We start from the raw sequence: 20,606 nt of genomic DNA, 5'->3' as shown, positions 1-20,606 counted from the left end.
TTTTGTCTTGTTTTCTTAATTTATTTTACTTTGTATGGCCAGATATATCTTAAAATATTTCAGAACATATGAATTGTTGCACAAATAGCTACATAAAATCATCTAGTCTGAGAAAGTTCTTCCAAAACGAACGTAAACTTTTCCTCTTTTTTTGAACGATCACTCATTACAAATTACTTTAAAAGAAAAAAAAGCGCAATCATTCTTTTATCTTCATGCATACATCTGACAGGCGCTATATTTTCACTTTCTCTCCTTTTAAAGGTCATCAGCATGTAAACCTGTCCACACTTATGTTATCATTCTGCAGGTCTTTTATTCAGTACAACCTTGTGACTGAATGTAAGGGGTTCTACTGATAGACATAGCTTGAGCGTATGGAACTAAGCAAAAACGACAATTAAAAGCTTTAACATTTCTGTTCTCATGAAATTGCACCGAGAGAAGCATTTACTGCCCTGTTCGTGGGACCTCATAAAACCCTAACAGCTTTTTTGATGCACGATGTAAACAATAAACAGGCGAGGCGTTTATTGCGTTGTATAGTTTGTCCAACCATTTACAGACACATTCTCCATTACGCCTCCTGTGCATTTCATTTTGCCGTCTTAACACATTTGTTTATATATATATATATATATATATATATATATATATATATATATATATATATATATAAAGGATACAAACTAGGTTATCAAAATCTTTCACATGACTACATCGTTTATTTTCAATATGCGCTTCAGCTGTCGGAGATGCTTTGACTAGATATTTAAGAAAGCAGTACTTGTTCAAACCGATACCAATTAAACCGTGTACTTCTATTCGCCGCGAGGCCCTGACATTTTCAAAGGAAGGGACACTACCTCGTTAGAGTCTTGGGTATTAATGATTAAATTTGTAGCCCTTTTGGTTGTCTGTGATCAGCATCCAAAAATCAATCTTTCAATCGGAGCTTTAGAGTGGCTGAGTTGGGTAGGGGAGGGGTGAAGGCTATGTATTTGATCTGATGCAAAGCGGCAGATTTCTCATTAACTTACCCGCTTGAATATATTAATGGGCATATTCTCCCCTCCTCTCTCCCACAGCCCCCCTCCTCCTCTCTCCCTGCTCCCTCTCGCCCCACCGTACCCTTTCTCTTTAACTCTCTTTTTCATTCTCTCGCTCCCTCCATATCAGAAGCTCGCAGAGCTGTGGTCGTGTGGGGACGCAGGAAGCCAATGGGATGAGGACTCGATAATAGATGCAAATTATCATGAAAGGACGCAGCAAAATATGAAACAACTTATTTGCAGCGGAGTAAATCACAGTAAACTGTTTGGGAACTGGCACCCTGCACCGGAATTGTGATGCTGGATCTCCTGAGCGGCGCGTATCAGTGGAAGCTGAATAGCTGTGGCTTTAAAGGGGCTGTTTAAAAAGGTATACAAACACAAGTCATCCACTGCTGGAAATCAACGTCTGTTGTGGCATTTGTGTCTTTTGATTCAAAATAATCGGCTCTGACCAGTGTATCCCTGGCTAACACGTTGACACAATACAATCAAAAGCAACCCCCACATCAAAAACAACATCGACTGCAGCAAAAGATGAGCTCCTATTTTGTCAACTCACTCTTCTCCAAATACAAAAGTGGAGACTCGTTACGCCCTAATTATTATGAGTGCGGTTTTGCGCAGGACTTGGGGACTAGACCCACCGTCGTGTACGGTCCAGGCACCGGGGCAACTTTCCAGCATGCCCCACAGATTCAGGAGTTTTACCATCACGGTGCGTCAACGCTATCTGCTGCTCCTTACCAGCAAAGTCCATGTGCTGTAACTTGTCATGGCGAGCCAGGCAATTTCTATGGTTACGATGCTCTCCAAAGGCAAACTCTCTTCGGTGCCCAGGACGCCGACTTGGTCCAGTATAGTGACTGCAAACTCGCCGCGGGAGGCATCGGCGACGAGACGGACAACACGGAACAGAGTCCGTCCCCTACGCAGCTGTTCCCCTGGATGCGACCGCAAGGTGAGTCTCGGCACACAGACTGCCCTGCCGGCTCTCCTAGCTCGTTTGTTTGTGTTGGTGGGAGTGAGATAAAACTTAGTAAGCCGCTCGAAAAATCTCAGGGCAATTTAGTCTGAGAGCAACATTTCCTGTGTGAGCGCGAGAGAGGAACAATAGCGGGTTTTATTGTTTTATGGTGTCCAAAACTTGTGAATCACTTTACAGTTTAATGACCCTGCTATAGAAAGAGGAGAGAAGGGAAGAAGGAGAGAGAGAGAGGGAGAGACACAGAGAGAGGGAGAGACACAGAGGAAAGTCCCATTCTTTTCCTTCTGTCCTTATGTGTGAGACTGGCCCATAGCTGATCTTTCACTTCTCACTCCAGTCAAAGTTTTACTGCAGCTTCTTTACGACTTACAGTGATGTTGGGTCTTATTTCGCATCGAGGCGGCCATTTCACACAGGTTCGATCTTTTATGACACTGCACATATGAAAAGACCTAAGATCTCTTTTGACAGTTCTGATATAGGCTTTGATGTCCATATTAATTGATAATCGTATGTACTTGTGTGTTTGTGATTTTTTGTGGACCTGTTATTTCAGAACTGCGTTATACGTTGGAGAGGTCTCCGGGGTACACCATAAGGCTAACCATAACTGATAATATGCCTGTACTTCTAGTAGATTAGCAAAATATTTGAATAAAATTTAAACCAAGGAGATTTTTTAAACAAGATTATTATAAATAATCAAGTAAATGTTTCCTCTAATGTTCTAATGTACAGATTTAGTGAACATTTTGAACTCTTTCTAATATGTTTGACCTTGTTTTTGCCAGTAGCTGCTGGACGCAGGCGAGGACGCCAGACCTACAGCCGCTACCAGACACTCGAGCTCGAGAAGGAGTTTCTCTTCAACCCCTACCTGACGCGCAAGCGGCGCATTGAGGTGTCGCACGCCTTGGGACTGACCGAACGGCAGGTCAAAATTTGGTTTCAAAACCGCCGTATGAAATGGAAAAAGGAAAACAACAAGGACAAGTTTCCCAGCAGTAAGTCAGAACAGGAAGCGATTGAGAAGGAGAAGCGGGAGAAGGAACAGGCCGCCGGATCACAGTCGGCAAGTGAAGACTGCCAGAAAGCGAAGCAAATATAGAGGCAGACAGCAATCAGGAGCGCAAAAGTTAAATATATATATACACATATATAAAAAGGACATCGAGACAGCGGAGAGAGAGTAGCGTGAAAGGTTTGTCGAATAGACATTTCAGTCTACGACGGGTCAATACCTATCTCAGTCGATGGGGAAATAGATGACCGATGGTGGCGAAAAAGGACCCCAAATCAATGTGTGACCACCGAACTTTATGATGACGAACGAAAAGAAGCATTTTTACTTTTTTCCCTAATGTTCAGAGAGTAGGCCAAGTAGCGTCTAAACTAGCCTCCTTTCTTCGTGGAATAATTATTGTGAAAACTCGGTTTCTATTGTTAGGATTTTGACATTAACAATTACCTTGGCAGCTGTATAGTTCTTAAGTTAAATGGTGCACTTTTAACTGTTCTCACTTATATGTTATGATGACGTAGCGATTAATGACTTCCAACAACATGAAACTGCCTATTTATGCCGTAGAATGTCTTTTTACACCTCTTTAGTTTTCTCAGATTTGATGGTATTTTGTTGTCTTCCTTTATTGGGTTAAGCATGCGCACAGTGGATAAAATAAATAAAAATAAATTAAAAAGGATGTCATGTGACCCATTGTTTACTGTGAAACAGATTTTTGTACTGTATTCGTGAATTAGTTCTTGGGAACTTGACGATATGCTTTCATTGTTCTTCATCACTTTGTTCTATTGTCTAAACCTGGAAGAAGACGAAAAACTGGGCACAATAAAGTTTACAAGCGAGAATCCATGTCAACACTGATGTTCTCTGCTTCATTTACCTTTAAGGTGTACATATCGTGTCCTATCTCCAACACTGAACAGTACCTCTAGGCCACGAAATATTTTACTGTATTACTTTAAAACACACGTGCGATACTCAGAACTGGGCTACAAAGTTACATTAGTGTTGTTTGATTAATGGTTACGAACATGTGAGTCTCATGCACAAGTCACAAAGTGTGGTTCACATTTGGATTTACAGCGCTATTTATTTAGCGGTGAAATGTCATGTTAAACCACAAATCAAATGTCTCACAAATATTTTGACTGACTAATAATGTAACTCGATAACACTACGAACTGGAATCAGATACGCCTATTCACTACCTAGAATCTACATTTAGTTACCGGCATTAACCCAGATTTGCAGAGAATTGCTTGAGCTTATGTTTTGTGAAGACATGCTGTCTTGAATCAGGTGAACTGGTCTCGTCGACGTTTAGAAACGTGCTGGGAGTACTGTTCATATTTACACAGACACAGGCACGCAGACAACATAAAGACAAAAAGGCCCCCTCCTTCCTCACACACAAACAATTCTGAAGTTGAGGTAAAGGTGTGAGCTGTGAAAAAGGTACTTGCAATGCACCGAGCAATCCGTCGCCGTGGAGATGGCTGGTTGGTGGTGATAGCTCCAGCTATAGGGATGCTTTGAAGCAGAAATATCCTTCAAGTAAAGACCTGAACCATTATGCCTTATAGGGGTTCTTGAACAGACACAGCCGAAAGTACACACATAGCACAGATTTCAGTGATGACGTTCGGAGATTTGCTGAGGAATTTCGGGAGATAGCTACAATGTCTAAAATCGATACTAAAATAAATAGGTTTTTTATTATTTGTATGGTGTCCAACAAGACACGAGACACAGTCCTAAATCTGGGGAGCTAAATGCCATATATTTATGCTGTTCAAGGTAGTTTATCGCTAGACATGGCGTGAGGTGATCACGGAAACCTAGGATACTCCATAGTCCATCGATTTTTATGTTATACACTGCCTTTCTGTTGACTGTGGTTATCCTTGTCCGTAAGTGAATAATTTAACGTACTTTACGTGTATGGTCAGTAGTGTACAGTTTTTTTTCACATCAAACAGAGCTCTGGGAAGTCTGGAGTTCATTGGATGACTCGTCATCACGTGCCCGCCGTCACGTGGTCTCTTTGGAAAAAGGGGTGATTTTTGGTGTAAATCTAAACTGTAATTCCATAATATATCATTGGACCTCGTAAAACAGACACTAAACCCTCAAATTATGAGTTCACTATATTATGCTAACGCGTTTTTTTCCCAATACCAAGCAGCGAATTCGGTCTTTCCTGCGGGCGTGTTTCCCGAGCAAACTTCTTGCGCCTTTGCGTCCACTTCACAGCGGGTCAGCGCCTATGGCTCAGGAGCTACCGGTTCGACGTTCTCTACCTCCACCCCCTCGTCTTCCGCCTCTCTACCGAGCTTGTACGCTAACAGTGCAAGTCTTTCCACCCGGAATCAAGGCATGTATCCCGCAGCATATGGGCTGGGGGCCGGCTCTTTGAACATGCGCTGCACGGCTTCTGAGCACCCGAGTCTGACCATGATGTGCGCCACTGACCCTTCCAAGGCGGTCAGCAGTGGCAAGGCAGACCAGCGAAGCTGTCATCAACACCACGAGGACAACCTCAGGATATATCCATGGATGAGAAGCACAGGTCTGTGAGAACTTCTGTTTCTAAAGGATAGGTTTACGTGTGTCTGCGTCAAAGGGAGGGGGTGAATGATTACAAAGAGCCTTCTTTAACTGTGGCATGGCGAAGTGGCCAGGGGAACGTCCTGGACTCAGTCTAACAGCCAAGCGCGCGCGCGCGCGCGCGCGCGTGTGTGTGTTGGGGCTGTTAAACTGCTGTTTTAGCATTCGGAAATACCATGGCTGACTAACTAGTTCGTGGTGTTTACAATTTAGTCCCTTAAACAGCCAGAGAATTTCCAGAAGAACTAGGCAGTATTTTCTTCACCCACAAATCTAATGCATTATTGTGGCATTAAAACATGTACATTTATAATATAACTTTGTTGCTTCTTAGTTTTTACATTTAATGTATTTTTTAAATGTTGGTAAAAGGTTGATAAATAATAACAGTGTCAGAGACATGTAGGGAGGATCTTATGACTTCGATGTGTACTTAAGTTGGATGAGGCAGACCTGTTATATCTACTACATTTGTTACATTTTGTTAAATTAGCAATATTTGTTTCATGGAAGGTCAGTAGGGCTATATACGTACTGTGTGTATATACTAGTGTGTGTGTGTGTGTGTGTGTGTGTGTGTGTGTGTGTGTATTTGACAAGCATACTCAGATTTGATGCTCAAATCTTTGCCACATAAAATATTGTTCAATTCATATGTATGGCTTTTGGTTACATAGTTTCATTTGTGTGCAATTTCAAATAAATACGGTGGGTGTAGACTGCCTCCATGAAAACTAAAAAAGTGTCTGACATGTTTTCGCCTAATTATTTTTCTAAGTACTCAATACGCACTCAGTGAACACCAAAGTTCGTATCAATCAATTGTCAAACTTAAGCGTTCCTCCTCTTGTCAGCCTCCGGCGTAAAAAGACAACAGCATAAATGATTTTCAGATAGATACTTTCTCTTTAGCAAGTCCCCATGACATTTACTAGCAGGTAGACATGTTCGTTGTTAGATTTAATAACATAAATTCCTCATGTCCTTTAGGTAGTGTCTGAACTGTTAACATGCATGATGTGCATACCTCAAATTGTGTTCTATGCAAAATGAATGCATATTTTACATTGCTTTGCAGATAGGCCGTTTGCAAAGTTGGTAATATAAGCAACTCTTTTACTTCATAAATCGGCATTCAATTTCAAGCATAATTTCGTCTAGACTCTGGTCCATAAAATGGAAGCTCAGATGTGTTAAACTCTGTCGCACACTGAGACAAACAAATATTTGATGGTTCTTTTTTCAGCTAATTAGATTATTCAAGATAAGACAAATGTTTATGTCCCTGTTAAACTGCATCTAGAGTGAACTAGACATATCCATCCATTCAACGACAGACGGTTACAATACAGTGGGGAAGGGGGAGGAGTGGCATTTATGTTAGGCTGCATAGCGTACGGTACATTTGTATTATTTGATTTCAAATATTGCTAATATTGTAGTGATTGCGAGAATTAAAAAGTAAAACCGAAATCTTTCACTTGAAACCTCCAAATGTTACAGATGAAATATTAATGAAGCCGAGTTGCAGTGCTTATATAAATGCAGTTGCTGCACACACTCTCTCTCTCTCTCTCTCTCACACACACACACACACACACACACACACACACACACACACACACACACACACACACACACACACACCGAGAGAGAGAGAGAGAGAGAGACACAGACACGCACACACGCAGTACATTTTGAAGAGTAAATTTTGGTCAGAAATGTGTGGGTATTAATTTCTAATTAATTTCCAACTAATTTCCAAATTATCTTTAAAACTACATGGGATGTGTACAGCCCCTTTTACTTATTATTTATAGTCAAAATCACCATTGTTTAGAATTTTATGTAGCTAGTTACACACCAGTAGGCTAATCACACAGAAAGTGACACGTCGCCAGAGACGGAAATAAGAACCACACTGACCGAGGAGAGCAATAAAAAAAGTTCAAAAAGCACACAAACGTAAAGCAGACTCCATTTGTTGACGGTCTGCTCAAAACGGAAACGGGAGCAAAGCAGTCTGGTTCTAATCGGCTGGGACAATATACCACACCAGGAAGGTTTTTTCTCTCCTCTAATTCTCTCAAAGTAGCGCCTTACCAAGATGGATACTTTAACGCTTCACCGCCTCTGCGTAAAGGGAGAAGACCGTATTGTTGACTTTGGTCTTATTTAGGAGGAAGTCCAAACGCCCGGTTTTGCTGGGGAATGTGGCTTCCATGTGCGTGCAAGACAAAAATGCACTCACGATTCAAGGGTATTTGCAAGCTTTGTCTCTGTATTCCTTTCCCAATTACGATTTAGGTCTACATTTCAAATCACAGTAACTATCCAAATATGTGTCTGTAAGCGTGTCTATAATCTATTGATCTGTGCAACAATTGGCTAATATAATAATGCATCATATTAAAAACCATTAGCCTTACTAATACGCATCATCTAGTATCGCTAGTCGCAATAGTATTTTAACGATTATGTATTCTTGGGCAAGAATATATCATCACACAGTGGCTTGAGCAATGTACATACAAAAATGCAGAAATCAGCGAACATCCATCAAAATTAACTTTTAGATTTAACTTTCGAAGTGTCTAATAGGTTTTATTTCATAATCAGTCTGACCTCTATCTCTCCATTCACGTCTCCTTTAGGCCGCATGTTGAGGTAATGTAGCTCAGAATCAGGAAACTAAAAGGCCAAAATTAATTTGTAGGTCTAAACCCTGATACCGCATATTACAAATACATTACAAAAGGATGGCCATCCATAGTTGTTAAAAATATATTTACGAAACACACACGCACACACCACCACACACAAAGGGAAGAGTACATTTTGGTTAAAAAAGTGTTGGTACTGGATATGAATATTTGTACATCTTGGAAATGAACTAATTTCGAACTCATTTCCAAAATATTTAATTCTACATTATTTAATTTCCAGATTATAATTTCTAAATTATTTAAACATACATGGGCTGTATATTGCACTCTTTTACTTATTATTCAGACAAAATGACCATTCTCTAGTGCCTTCTATTTATTTTATATTTTACCAGGTAAAAAGACAAGTCAGGGCCGAGTTGTATCTCGATATTCCTATATTTGAGCCTATATGAGATACCTTCTTCTTATTTGTTATTGATTAGTTTTTTAACATAGCATAAGATATGATTTATTATTGTATCTGCTTGTCAATCATATTCCCTGATATCCCATATGCATATGATGTGATCTTTTATTCAACGATGATTTTATGTCTATCCCTAACATTTCCTGCCTTGTGTTCCTCACAGGTGTCGACAGAAAGAGAGGCCGTCAGACCTACACGCGCTATCAGACACTGGAACTGGAGAAGGAATTCCATTTCAACCGCTATCTTACCCGGCGGCGGCGCGTGGAGATCGCACACGCCCTTTGCCTAACTGAACGACAGATCAAAATTTGGTTCCAAAACCGACGGATGAAGTGGAAAAAAGAAAACAAGACAACAAGCCCTAATTCTCCTGCTGCGGAAAAAAATGGAGGGGATGAGGAAGAAGAAGAAGAAGATGAGGAGGAGGAGGAGTAGCGCTAGAAGAGAGAGAAAATCCCAGACTCCGAAAGAGACAAAGAAGCAGCGCAATCTTCTTAATCTCGTGATACACTGAGTAAAACAAACTACCTACCAGTTTAAAGCGCTTTAAATGTACCATACCTACCTGTGTATTATCTTAGACTTCTAGAAGCACTAAACAAGTATGCTTTTGTTCTTTAAATCATGCATAATTTCGTTGGTTACAGTATAAATAAATAGATAAGTTGTTATTACTTAAAAAGGGAGATCTTGAACGGCATTTTATTATTTTAGTTATTTTATTACAATATTTGCTTACTGTGTTTTAAGCGTGTATCTTCTTATTTGCACCATATATGCATTTTGAATTACATGAACTTTGGACCATAAAATATATGAATATTCGTGTCACGAGAACGGTGTCAATAAAGACGAAAATATAAAGATTTCAGTGTTATCTTTTTTGCACACTGCACTATTTTTTCATTTTGCTATTCTCTTTCAGTTTTTTAGTTCTTTTTTCGCATACTTTCGTATTCTTCACAAAGGTATCATTAATAATAATAATAATAATAATAATAAGAGTTTCAGCCTATTGATATGTGTTATGGTCAGCACAGGGTAAAAGACGATTGTATGATTGCAAAGCATGTTACGGAATTTAGCGTGAGTAAACCACGATTTCCCTCAGAACAAATAGGCTACTTACTGTTGTCTTCTGTAATAGTTTACCATGAATTTAGATCAATTATAGCGTACTACTATTATATCAATGTCATTTGTGTTTTCTTACTTTAGACGCTCCTTATGTCAGGGCCGGAAGTAACATGTGAGCCTATGTGAGACCAAAAGAGTGAAGTTGCGTTAGGGGCTGTAAACTAATGTGTTTAGTGCATCAATAAACAGGCTGGAAAACGCCATAAAAAGAACAAAAAGGAGTCAACAGAATGGGAAATGGGACTTGCTTTTCCGGGGTCAGTCCGTATGGCATTACTGGACGTTTAATTAAGGCTAAAATAAAGTTTTCCGTTTTTTATTTAAATTCAAACTTGTTACACTTCCTAAAATGTAATCATAGTCTAACTCAGTTGAATGGTTGTACTATATTTTGTTCCTTAACAATGAGATTTTTGTTGTAGATCTACAGTGAAATAACACATAAGAATTTGCCTAATTCACATCAGCAATGATATTTGTTCACTGGACTATAATGAATGACAAATTTAAAAGCATTTTGTTATTGTTGTTTAATAAAATATTCACATGAATACAATAGAAAACAACATTATCTAATAATCTATGTTTCATTTTTTGGTACTTGGTTATTAGCCCATTGCCTACAGTAGATCAGGTTTCATTCGTCGGTAAGGAGGTGCATAGCGCAAAGGATGAACCTGCTTAGATTTCTTGATGATTAAATTCTGTTTTGTGTATGTGGTTTCTCGCTATGTAAACCCATAACATTTTCTATTGCACCAATTGCTTATTAAGTATAACCCAGAAGAGTCTAACAAAGCGGCCTAGTAGGCAATTAGCTAACCACAAATAGCAGATCTGCTTAGGAAGTTACATACCAGTCATTTATAGCGTACTTGGAGTCATTACGTTAAAGGACTAGTCTAACTGCGTGTTACTCTAAACTGCTTTATGACATTTGCCTAAACATTTGTGGATGATACACCATCATTCTGCCAATCCGAATGTTCTGAAATCGGAGCACAATGTATATGCTCACATACAGCTATCGTTTGCATTAAATAATGCTGGCATTTTATGGACAAATCACACTAGAAATGCAAATCACTTTTAATCAGTCGAACAAATGTCTAATCACTGCAAAGCATTGTTGAGGAAATAAACTCCAAAATGTCCTACTTTATTTTCCAAGCTTTTGTAAAAGGAAAAGATGGCGACTGCAAAAGCACGGCTCCTAAAGCAGTCATGAAGAAATGCAATAAATTCCTTGTTGTTTTATGAAAATTTACAACTTTGTGATAGAACTTTATGAGTGCTTGGGTCCTGGGATTGGCCGAGGATGGTCATGTGGATGGGTAACCGTGAACATGAACTTTTTATGATTTCCCAAGTGGTTATATTGCAGCATTCTTTTGGCCGCTGCACCTTATGAAGCGTCTCTGTGTCCTTTAAGGGTCCGGGCTCTACTTAATAGTATATAATAGCAAAAATTGTAGATACGCTTAAGCTGGTCGCTCTGTTTCCATGCAACAAAACATGGAGACCAGCCACCGTTACGCTACGCTATGCTAATGTGGCCGCCTGTGATTGGGATTTCCGCTGCGATGGAGAGTCTGACTGAGATCAGGACACGCAGTAGGGTCTCATCTAATTTTTCATACAGGGATCCGACTCCCGTTGACAAATGTTATCGAAACGGATTGAAGCGATGGCGATGCTGTCATCGTTCGAGCTTAGCACAAACGGCGGGACCGAGCTGGGCACCAGGACTTCCCCAGCGCGAACAACGGCGAATGGCTCTCCTTACTTTCCCGGCTCTGGGTGACGAATTATCAACAAAGGTAGGGCATGCTGTCATTCCCCTACAACCGGTCCTTTTTATGAGATCAAAACTAATTTAACTAATAGCCATGCACACTCATGTTAGCAGTATATTAAACAAAACAAAACAAAACAGAAAAACAACACTAGCCTATAGCGGACGCGTGGTTGATAAACTGAGACTCCAAATCTAGTTATTTATTTGAGTCAAAGTGCAGCAGTCGGGTTTTAGACGTATTTAGTCGTGTTTTTAAGCCTTATTCTGATATTTCGATGCATAACAGAAATAAAAGACTTGCTTGTATTTAACTGGTATGTGCAATTTTTGTAGTACAGAGAGAAAAAACGGTCGAAGATACATTGAGAGGGTTTGATGGACCGGCTTTTTGCCAGTCATGTCATAGCTCTGTTTTCCTGGGTCACTTACGTGGAATGCTTAATCAAAGCAATGCACGAGGCAATGCGACATTCCTATACGCACCAGTTAAGGGGCTGACACACTGTGAAAGGGTAAAACATCATCGGTATTAACCCAAAAGACATAAACAGGAAACCAATGATAAAGTTTATAGTGAAAAGTAAGGAGATTGTTGATTATTTATTTATTTATTTATTTATTTATTTATTTATTTATTTATTTATTTATTTATTTTTACAGTCGTTCATATAATATACCCAAGGTCACTTCCGTTATGCTGTATCCAAACATTTCCAGATCAAATATTCATATCTTCCAGGTTATTTGATTTTAATTTAGAAATGCACTGATTCGTCTAGAACTTTCTGTCCTGTTTCCTTCACCCAGTCCGCCGCTGTTCCATCCAGGACGCTTACAAGTGGTCTGCATTCTTAGTTTGCCGTTTGTTCAGTTTATTTTATTGTGTGTTTAACATAAAAAATGAGGGACTGGATATTTTTAACGCAGTCCATGAGCTATAGGCAGCTCTCTTCTAATTTCCTTAACATTTCTGCCTCTTTGCGACTAATCAAAAATCAATCAGTGCATCTATCTGTATGTGCACGGAATGAATCAAACCAATTTTGGTCACAGCAGACACAGACACACAAAATGGCGAATGCACACATTTTCTTAGATGAACCATTGTTACTTAAGATCTACAGTACATGTCAAACATGTTGCAAGATGTTGGACTCTTTGGCCATTTTCTGCCCGTTGTTGCTGAGATCTTCAATTCCATTGACGCAGGCTTCGTAGGCTTCGACCTTTTTCCTCGCTATTTGGTGCCATCTAGCGTTCTGTTTCGCACAGTGTAAGCATGCCTGGTCATGTTCGCAGAAAGGAGAGACGGCTTGTTATTGCCATACGTGCGCGCGCGCGCGCTCGTGTGTGTGTCTTCTGCTGAAAGGGGAGGGTGAGGTTTACAACTGCATAAATGCGTATGTGTGAGTTTGAGTGAGATCGAGAGAGAGAGAGATAGAGAGAGAGAGAGAGAGAGTGAGAGAGAGAGAGAGAGAGAGAGATAGAGTGAGAAGGAGAGTGAGAGAGAGAGAGAGAGAGAAAGACCGAGAAAGATTTTATGGCAGTGCGCATTTGTTTGCCGCACTGTGTATGTGTGCTTGGTTCCTTGAGTTAGTGTGACCTGACATTTTATAGCAATGTGAGAACGTGTACACCCCCACCGTCCTGTGCGTGTATTTATGTGATTTCCATCATGGTTGTGGGTGCGTTGGTATATGCATTATCTGAATCGTTCAGATAATCTTACTTTTTATCTTTTCTTACGTTTGGCAAACATATAGGTAATATTTGAATGATGACAAAACATCTGTGCAATAAATAATAAAGCACACGGTACCATATCCGTAGATAGCAGGAAAAGCTGGGAGGGCTACTAAGCCCGATGGCAGTGGAACGTAAAAGAATGCAGAGGCTGTAAATTCCCGAGGCTGTTGTTGCCGCCCTTTGAAGTGTCTGCATTCGGAGGAGATTTGTGGCACTCGCTCAGAAAAGCCAAGCCTTAAGGCCTGATATCCTTTCATATCCACTCTCCTGCCTCTTGAACCCCTTGTACACGTCAGGATGACCGTTCCAAGGTTATTGCATTCAGCGGTGAATGAAGCGCGTCGAGGCCCGACTGCTGTCTGACCTGGCTGCTTGCTCACTCACCGGAACTTTAACCCCCCTATCCCACCCTACCCCACCCCAAAGCGCAAACACTCTCTCTCACACACACACAAACACACACTCTCTCACACACACACACACACACACACACACACACACACACACACACACACACACACACACACACACACACACACACTCACTTTCTCACACACACTCTTACACTTACTTTTGTCTTTATTTTTTGCAGCGTTCTGAGTAGTTCACAGTAAATTTTGAGAAGAAATTATTTGGAGAGGTGCTCGAACTAAAAGTAAAAGAGGTTTGAATGATTGACTGAGAAAAAGGAAGGAACACATGGAGTGTACACGAGGACCACAGTAAAATGGAGTGTACTATTTTCCTACTAAGACGGTATATATTTGTTTTGCTGGGCTTGCATACTCAAGGTAATCGCTAGCAAACATTCAGCCTTTTCCAAAGAACAGGCTGTGTTTTCTGGATATCAAAGGCAGACAGTATTTGCTTAATTTTTATATTAAAAAAATCATTTTATTCAGTTTGACAAGAACAAAAAGAAAGAAAAAGAAAACACGACCACAGTGTATTATTATGCAGAGCCGTAATATGTGATTAATTATTAACAATTTTAATGTAACTCTACCTCATTGGAAAATGTTACAAACATGTTCAACCACCTTAAAGAAAATAGTATGGTATTTTAAGCAATTATTTGAATGCAGGATTCCAAAAAAAAGAAGTAGTGGTCATTCAACAATAGATCTTAAAAGCCATTAATCTTATGTGATCCAAAATTTGACTCCTCGCAAGCGCATTCGTGTTTTTAATTTCCCAACCTTGTATTACGGTAGGCGTTCCTTTTTGCCTTAACCAAACAGCCTCGTTTATCCGTTTTTGAATCCTCAAACTTGAATTTATTATTAAGTTTTGTCTTTAGTTCTTGTAGAATTCACTTCAGATTGTAATACCAAATCACGTGTCTATTAGGAAAATAAACAAGTATTTAAAAGTTACGAGAAAATGTAACTATAAACAACTATTTAACTATTTTATGTTATGATTGCTTTTTGTATACATGAATAAAAATAATTCTAAAGTAGTGTTCAACACAATATGTTAAATCACGTGAATAATGAAAACGTGATTGTTACAACAAGAACTGTCGTTTTAAAGATTTACTGAATTAAATGTACTGATTCTCATCTTATAAAACAATACATCTTTTCAAATAAGTAATTCACAAAGGAAAATGAGCACCGACTGCACGGATATGTCGTTTGAAATGTTTACTGTACCCTGAATTTGAAACATTCGTGATCATTTTACAGTTATGTTAGATTCATTATAACTTCATAGCTTTATCGCCCAGGATAATCACACATCCTAGCTTAAAAAAATAATTTAATAAAAGATAAATGGTCCAATCTCCAAACGCAGAAAATGATGTACATAATTAAAAGAAATATGTATATCACGAAAAGGTTTTGTGGTATCATTTGAAAAAGCGACATAAACAGTATTAGAAAATACGTTCAAGTAAAGAGAATAACGAAACACACGACTAACACAATGCAGAAAAATATCACAATATTGCGTGAAATAGCGCACAGAAGTTCCCAGCAAATGTGTATGTCATGGTCATGAAAGCATTACATACTTACAATATAGATAATGCTACGGCTTAGGCTACTCATGGAACTTTGGAGGAAGTTACGGCACACTTGACAAAGTGAATGACAGCGTGTGTCGCTTCTTGTCCGAGCCGGTGTGAAAAGATGGAAACTTCTCTTCCTTATCAGTACATATTGGAAATGATTTCCTTCGTCCAAAGTAGAGATATGATTTGTGGACATGAAGCAGCGAATTCTTAAGTGTTCCCTCTCGTCTAGCGCGCTGCATTGCGTTCTGCCATGACGAGTTGACGTCAGCTCCTCTACCTCTCCAGCCCATGTCTGTAGGAAAAATATAAAACATTAAATTGTGTTTTAAAAAGCCCTGCTTTTAAAACTAAATAACAGTACTTGCTTCCAGACTACAAACGTTATGCCGTTGTAAGTCGTCCTGGTAAAGGATTTATAAAATCACTAACGGTTAGCATTCATTAATAACGCAGAGAGACTTTGCCCGAGCACTGTTTCCTCTTGATCTCTCATACAAGTGGATACACAATAGATGCTTTCCGTTCACAGAAGACCAAGCAATGCTAAAGGAAGCGCAGTATCCTCGTCATGCTGAAAGGAAATTGAAACGTAAGTAAAAGGCACGCAAGACCACCTTCCCCCTTCAGCCACCTTTAAAAATATCCACTTGTTGGTGCACAAATGGTTTATTGGTCGTATAGCTACAGGACCCCGGCCACTATAACTGTGCTCTTGGTTAATGAAAAACACACGCACGCTCGACTAGAGTGGTGAAATCTCGACAAAAGCAGAACCAGTACTGACTTATTAGCTGTTTACAGGTCATAATTTTAAAGAAAAGTTAGAACACATTTGTATTAAATGCGGTCAGAAAGCATGTCATATTCATGTTCAGAAAAGACAGATGTTGAAATAAACTGATTTATTATGCTACAATAAAGGTTAGAGATCTAAGAAATGCAAAATATAATTATACTCCAGTGCATCGATAAATAGAATACATCGCAACTGCACATTCCGGGGCAATGATACTGCACGGGCTAATCAGAGCCATGCGAAAATAAATCAAGAATAGTAGCCTACTGAAACCTGTTGCGAGTAAGTTGGTTTGCGAGAGAAATGAACCTATTTGTCCTGTGCTCACTGGCTAGGCTGAACTTTTTATGTTCGTTGTTTATTAGTAGCAAATCTTTATGGATAACAGTGATGACAAAAACGACGAAATCATGGCTATTAATATACCCGCTTCCCCAAGGTCTCCTATTTTACGATAAGGCACAATCATATCTCTTGAAGCACTAACACAAATGTAAGGTTGACGAAATCATTGAATGTAAAAAAATATTTAAATTATATCTGCTGAAAATCCGATCGCTTTGGTGCCTTTTTGGTACCTCCTTTATCTTCTGCGAGTGGATCAGTCCATAACGTACTGTATATGGGCGCACCTCAGTCAAAACAGAGGAGGGGGGAAAGTGTCGATGTATTCAATTTAGCGATTTAAAATTCTTATGTGATTCGCATTGAGCAATCTCATTGGAAGGAAAAGGAGAAGAGAAGGGTTGAAAAAATACGGCTCTCTGCTTTGCTCCGGGGTCCCCTGGCGCATGCAATCACAGCCCCCCTCAAGGGTGCTATTTTGCAGGCACGGCCGCTTGCGATTGGTCAGTGGCTGGTCAGATGGTACGGTTTCCCTCTGTCCCGCACTGGCACATAGCCACCCAGCACCCCCCTCAACTAAAGCCCAATCTCCGATAAACTACTAATAGCTAAACCACTTGGACTATAAAACACAACAAATCATAAACCAAGGAAAAGAGCGGTGCCCTTCCAATGAGTTCCTATTTTGTAAACTCAACTTTCCCAGTGACTCTGCCCGGAGGACAAGAGTCGTTCTTGGGACAGATACCCTTATACTCCTCCGGATACACAGACCCTTTACGACATTATCCCGGTGCTGCTTATGGAGCTAGCAGTGTTCAGGAGAAGGCATACACCTCCTCCTTTTACCAGCAGGCGAACGGTGCCTACGGCAGGGCGACTGCCGCCGGTGCCTGCGATTACGCGACCGCTAGCTTCTACAGGGAAAAGGATGCCGCTTGTGCCCTTTCTAGCATAGAAGAACACTCTCTCGTCCTCAGTCAGGATCACCGTAAAACAGACTGCACAGGGACGACAGGGAAAAGCATCTATACCGAAGGCGACGAACAGAAGCCGACGGCACCGGTTTACCCGTGGATGCAACGAATGAACTCGTGCAACGGTAAGTTTACATTGTCATGTCTTGTCTACAGCTCTTCATTATTTTGGGTCATAGTTACATAGCGCTGAAGCTCTTTACCTGACTTACTGCCCAACTGTGCGATGCCTGAAGATCATACAGTGTAAATACTCTCACCATTCTATTCGTCCTTACCATAGTGTCACACTGAAACCGGAGAACACACACGCCATCCTTGTAATCTATTGTACACGCTATTATTTTTATATTTGTATCCTACCGGTAACAAAGCTTAATATTGTTTGACTGTCATTTGATTCATATTTGAATTGTAGATTTAAAGACAAGTGCCCTGCGAGAACATGGGAGCTGGTTTATCAGTGTGTGCTTCTTATCATAAAATGGCTCGTGTTGTTGTTTTGACAAGGTCCCTCTCTGTTTGCAAGCTCTTGCGCACAGTGGCAAAAGACAAACAGGATTACAAGGCAAATTGAAATTACTCCAGCAAAATGGCAGGGAAATAGATATTCCAAGAATAAAGAATTATATTATTGTAAAAGATTATATGAAATAGATTATTTTACCAAACCGTGTGTGAAACACAAACATACGGTTCACATGTACTTGGATGGCTGATATTCTAATAAATAATTCCTCCAAGTGCCCCATAACCCTTGACGGTGTAATTGTCTCACTGTTTTTATTTGCATTATTTTAAAAGCAGTCTGTTTGTCGTTGCTTTTTGAATGATGATCATTTGTGATGTGAACTGAAACTACAGCATAGTTCAGTGTAATTATGGGAAGGCATTAAGTTTTATATTGAAAAAGAAAATATGGCTCTTCCTCAGTTTTCCTCTGTGAATGTAATTTATTTCTGATGTGTACACTACGTTAACCTTGATTGACAATTACCGTGAATAACTATGTATTCTCTCCAAAGTAGTTGGAGTAGGTCGATAGTTTCTTGAAAACTCAGAAATTCGGAGGCATACGTATCGCAAGTCATGCTGTTGACCCCCCCCCCCCCCCCCCCCCCCAAGCTTATTTTCCTCGGACACATTTGTCATTGTAATATGCACGCTTTCGGTGTTAATGTTTGACTATCTCTTCCCCCCCTTTCTTCCATTTTATGGACAGGGACCTTCGGTAACCCCGGTCGGAGGGGTCGCCAGACGTACACCCGTTACCAGACGCTAGAATTGGAGAAAGAGTTCCATTTTAACAGGTATCTGACCCGGAGGCGTCGCATCGAGATTGCGCACGCATTGTGCCTGACGGAACGCCAGATCAAGATTTGGTTCCAAAACAGACGCATGAAGTGGAAAAAAGAGAACAAACTTATCAACTCGTCACAAACCAGTGGCGAAGAAGAAGATGAGAAGAGGACAGAATGAAATCATAAAAATGAAACGCAAGAAATAGGAAAAAGCAGAGAGGGCATCAAATACCACAATTTATCATCGGAAATGAAGATCCCCCATGTCCAAAAATCGCGCCGGTGAAGTTGTGTTGGTAAATTCGTTGTAGCATTCCACTTATCTATTTCTATTGCCATTTTTCATATTTTTTTACATGATGTCTCTAATTAATGTGTTTTGTGAGCATATTCTGACTTAGGATTTCGTCTTTTACCCAAGACGACCATGTTTAACGAAGCTATTTGAAATGTTATATTCGTGTTCATATTTAAGCTGTGTAAAATAAAATTTAATTCTCATTGTTCGAAATAAAGTTTTTCCTTTCAAAGTTAAGATGATTTAGATACCATATTGTCTGAGAGGTTTAATGGGTTTACGGAGAAATTAGTACTGGAACTCTCTTCAATAGTTCCAAACTAGTGAGGCAGGACAGAGTTTACAATCGGACGAATTTTGTACGTGGTTTTTGTCTGTTGTTAAACCTATCAGGAAAATCCATTTAATAAACTAACAAAACATTTCACCTGCCATGTCCTGACAGTTCAGTTATTTTATAAGTAAAAAAACATAATTGAGCTATATAGTTAACAAGAAGCCAAGAAGTATATTTCCATAGAAAGATATTCCCATTGAAAATTAGGAAACAAGTACAATGAACCATTCAATTATCTGTAGTGAAATTCAGGCATATCTCTTATTACGGGACAGCACAACGTGAAGGCACTTTTAACCTCTATAAAATGACTTAAAAATCAACAGCTATAAAGTACCACATTACATTTATGCTAAAGTAGGTGTTACTTCCAACTCAAACGTTGCCATGTGTTCTCATTGCTTCAGTGCTATACTAGGCAGCGGCTGGCTTGTAGGGAACAGGTACGCGCACTCAAACAACCCGTCAATCAAGGAGCTGGTTTCACTTTCCAAGACTGAAAGGCAAAAGCACCAAGAGGTCGAAAATGCTCCTTACAAAGTGAAAAGAAGGGTTCAGTGGGCATTAATAGATGGCCGAAGGAGAAAGCTGACCTGTCCGTGCCGTGCACTCACCCAGAGCCACTCAAAAGTCTCGGAGCCTGAGCTTTTCAGTAGCCAGTTGTCTGTTCAGGATAAGGCGCGCAATTGAATATGCAAAGGCGCACCAGGCCCAGTCACTCCAATAATATAAAGAAATATAATAATCTGGATACTGTATGCATTTAAGTGTACTTATATCTATATGAAACCCATGCGAATACATATCTGCACAAACTGTGATTTCTTTGTGAATTTACATATAAACGTTCGCAAGATATGCGTTCCTCATATGCACATTTGAATTGTAGCCCAATATTTATATTTGTTATAGTCTTTTCTATTCTTGCTTATTGTAGAATGCGTATGTGTCTGCGACCATTATCTGGGATATTTCAGCTGTAGTTATTCAGTTTAAATGTAAGCACAAACGTATGGAATAATGATGGATTGCATATCGT

At 39.8% G+C, this 20,606-nt stretch overlaps 4 protein-coding genes and 1 long non-coding RNA gene across 8 annotated transcripts in view; 4 read left to right on the top strand and 1 right to left on the bottom strand.

Annotated features, from left to right (window-relative positions):
• The first annotated feature begins 1,119 nt into the window (after positions 1–1,119).
• On the top strand, positions 1,120–3,919 carry hoxb8a (homeobox B8a). 2 transcript variants are annotated; one of them, XM_026998057.2, is made up of 2 exons: positions 1,120–2,013; positions 2,835–3,919. In XM_026998057.2, exons 1-2 carry the CDS (start codon positions 1,590–1,592, stop codon positions 3,146–3,148), a joined length of 738 nt encoding a protein of 245 aa, XP_026853858.2. In that variant the 5' UTR covers positions 1,120–1,589; the 3' UTR covers positions 3,149–3,919. The 2 variants fall into 2 exon arrangements, with proteins under 2 accessions (XP_026853858.2, XP_026853857.2); XM_026998056.2 differs by having other exon boundaries at positions 2,832–3,919.
• A 1,181-nt stretch (positions 3,920–5,100) lies between these two features.
• Positions 5,101–9,673, top strand: hoxb7a (homeobox B7a). The gene is made up of 2 exons (XM_026998059.2): positions 5,101–5,633; positions 8,970–9,673. Exons 1-2 carry the CDS (start codon positions 5,201–5,203, stop codon positions 9,242–9,244), a joined length of 708 nt encoding a protein of 235 aa, XP_026853860.2. The 5' UTR covers positions 5,101–5,200; the 3' UTR covers positions 9,245–9,673.
• Positions 9,674–11,332: 1,659 nt separating this feature from the next.
• Positions 11,333–20,606, top strand: part of hoxb3a (homeobox B3a) — a 52,406-nt gene continuing 43,132 nt past the window's right edge. For all 3 annotated transcript variants that reach the window (XM_035524550.1, XM_035524566.1, XM_035524537.1), the window contains exon 1: positions 11,333–11,766. The gene's annotated coding sequence lies outside the window, so the exon portion shown is untranslated. The remainder of the gene's footprint in view (positions 11,767–20,606) is intronic.
• On the bottom strand, positions 15,125–17,090 carry LOC113569941. The gene is made up of 2 exons (XR_003409851.2): positions 16,888–17,090; positions 15,125–15,805 (listed from the first exon to the last, which is right to left on the bottom strand). It is a non-coding gene; the product is annotated as an uncharacterized LOC113569941 (long non-coding RNA).
• On the top strand, positions 17,242–19,657 carry hoxb6a (homeobox B6a). The gene is made up of 2 exons (XM_026998060.2): positions 17,242–17,756; positions 18,854–19,657. The coding sequence occupies exons 1-2, from the start codon at positions 17,327–17,329 to the stop codon at positions 19,108–19,110; spliced, it is 687 nt and encodes a 228-aa protein (XP_026853861.1). The 5' UTR covers positions 17,242–17,326; the 3' UTR covers positions 19,111–19,657.

This window comes from Electrophorus electricus, chromosome 1, assembly GCF_013358815.1.
Source record: "Electrophorus electricus isolate fEleEle1 chromosome 1, fEleEle1.pri, whole genome shotgun sequence".
Taxonomy (NCBI): Eukaryota; Metazoa; Chordata; class Actinopteri; order Gymnotiformes; family Gymnotidae; genus Electrophorus; species Electrophorus electricus.
Note: the sequence above shows the minus strand (reverse complement) of the source record. Positions and strands in the feature narration are given on the sequence as shown.

Coding starts and splice junctions, on each gene's coding strand:
- hoxb8a (XM_026998056.2), top strand. CDS start 1,590: ATGAGCTCCTATTTTGTCAACTCACTCTTCTCCAAATACAAAAGTGGA. Junction 2,014..2,831: donor CCCCTGGATGCGACCGCAAG/GTGAGTCTCGGC, acceptor TGTTTTTGCCAG/TAGCTGCTGGACGCAGGCGA.
- hoxb7a (XM_026998059.2), top strand. CDS start 5,201: ATGAGTTCACTATATTATGCTAACGCGTTTTTTTCCCAATACCAAGCA. Junction 5,634..8,969: donor TCCATGGATGAGAAGCACAG/GTCTGTGAGAAC, acceptor TGTTCCTCACAG/GTGTCGACAGAAAGAGAGGC.
- hoxb6a (XM_026998060.2), top strand. CDS start 17,327: ATGAGTTCCTATTTTGTAAACTCAACTTTCCCAGTGACTCTGCCCGGA. Junction 17,757..18,853: donor ACGAATGAACTCGTGCAACG/GTAAGTTTACAT, acceptor TTTTATGGACAG/GGACCTTCGGTAACCCCGGT.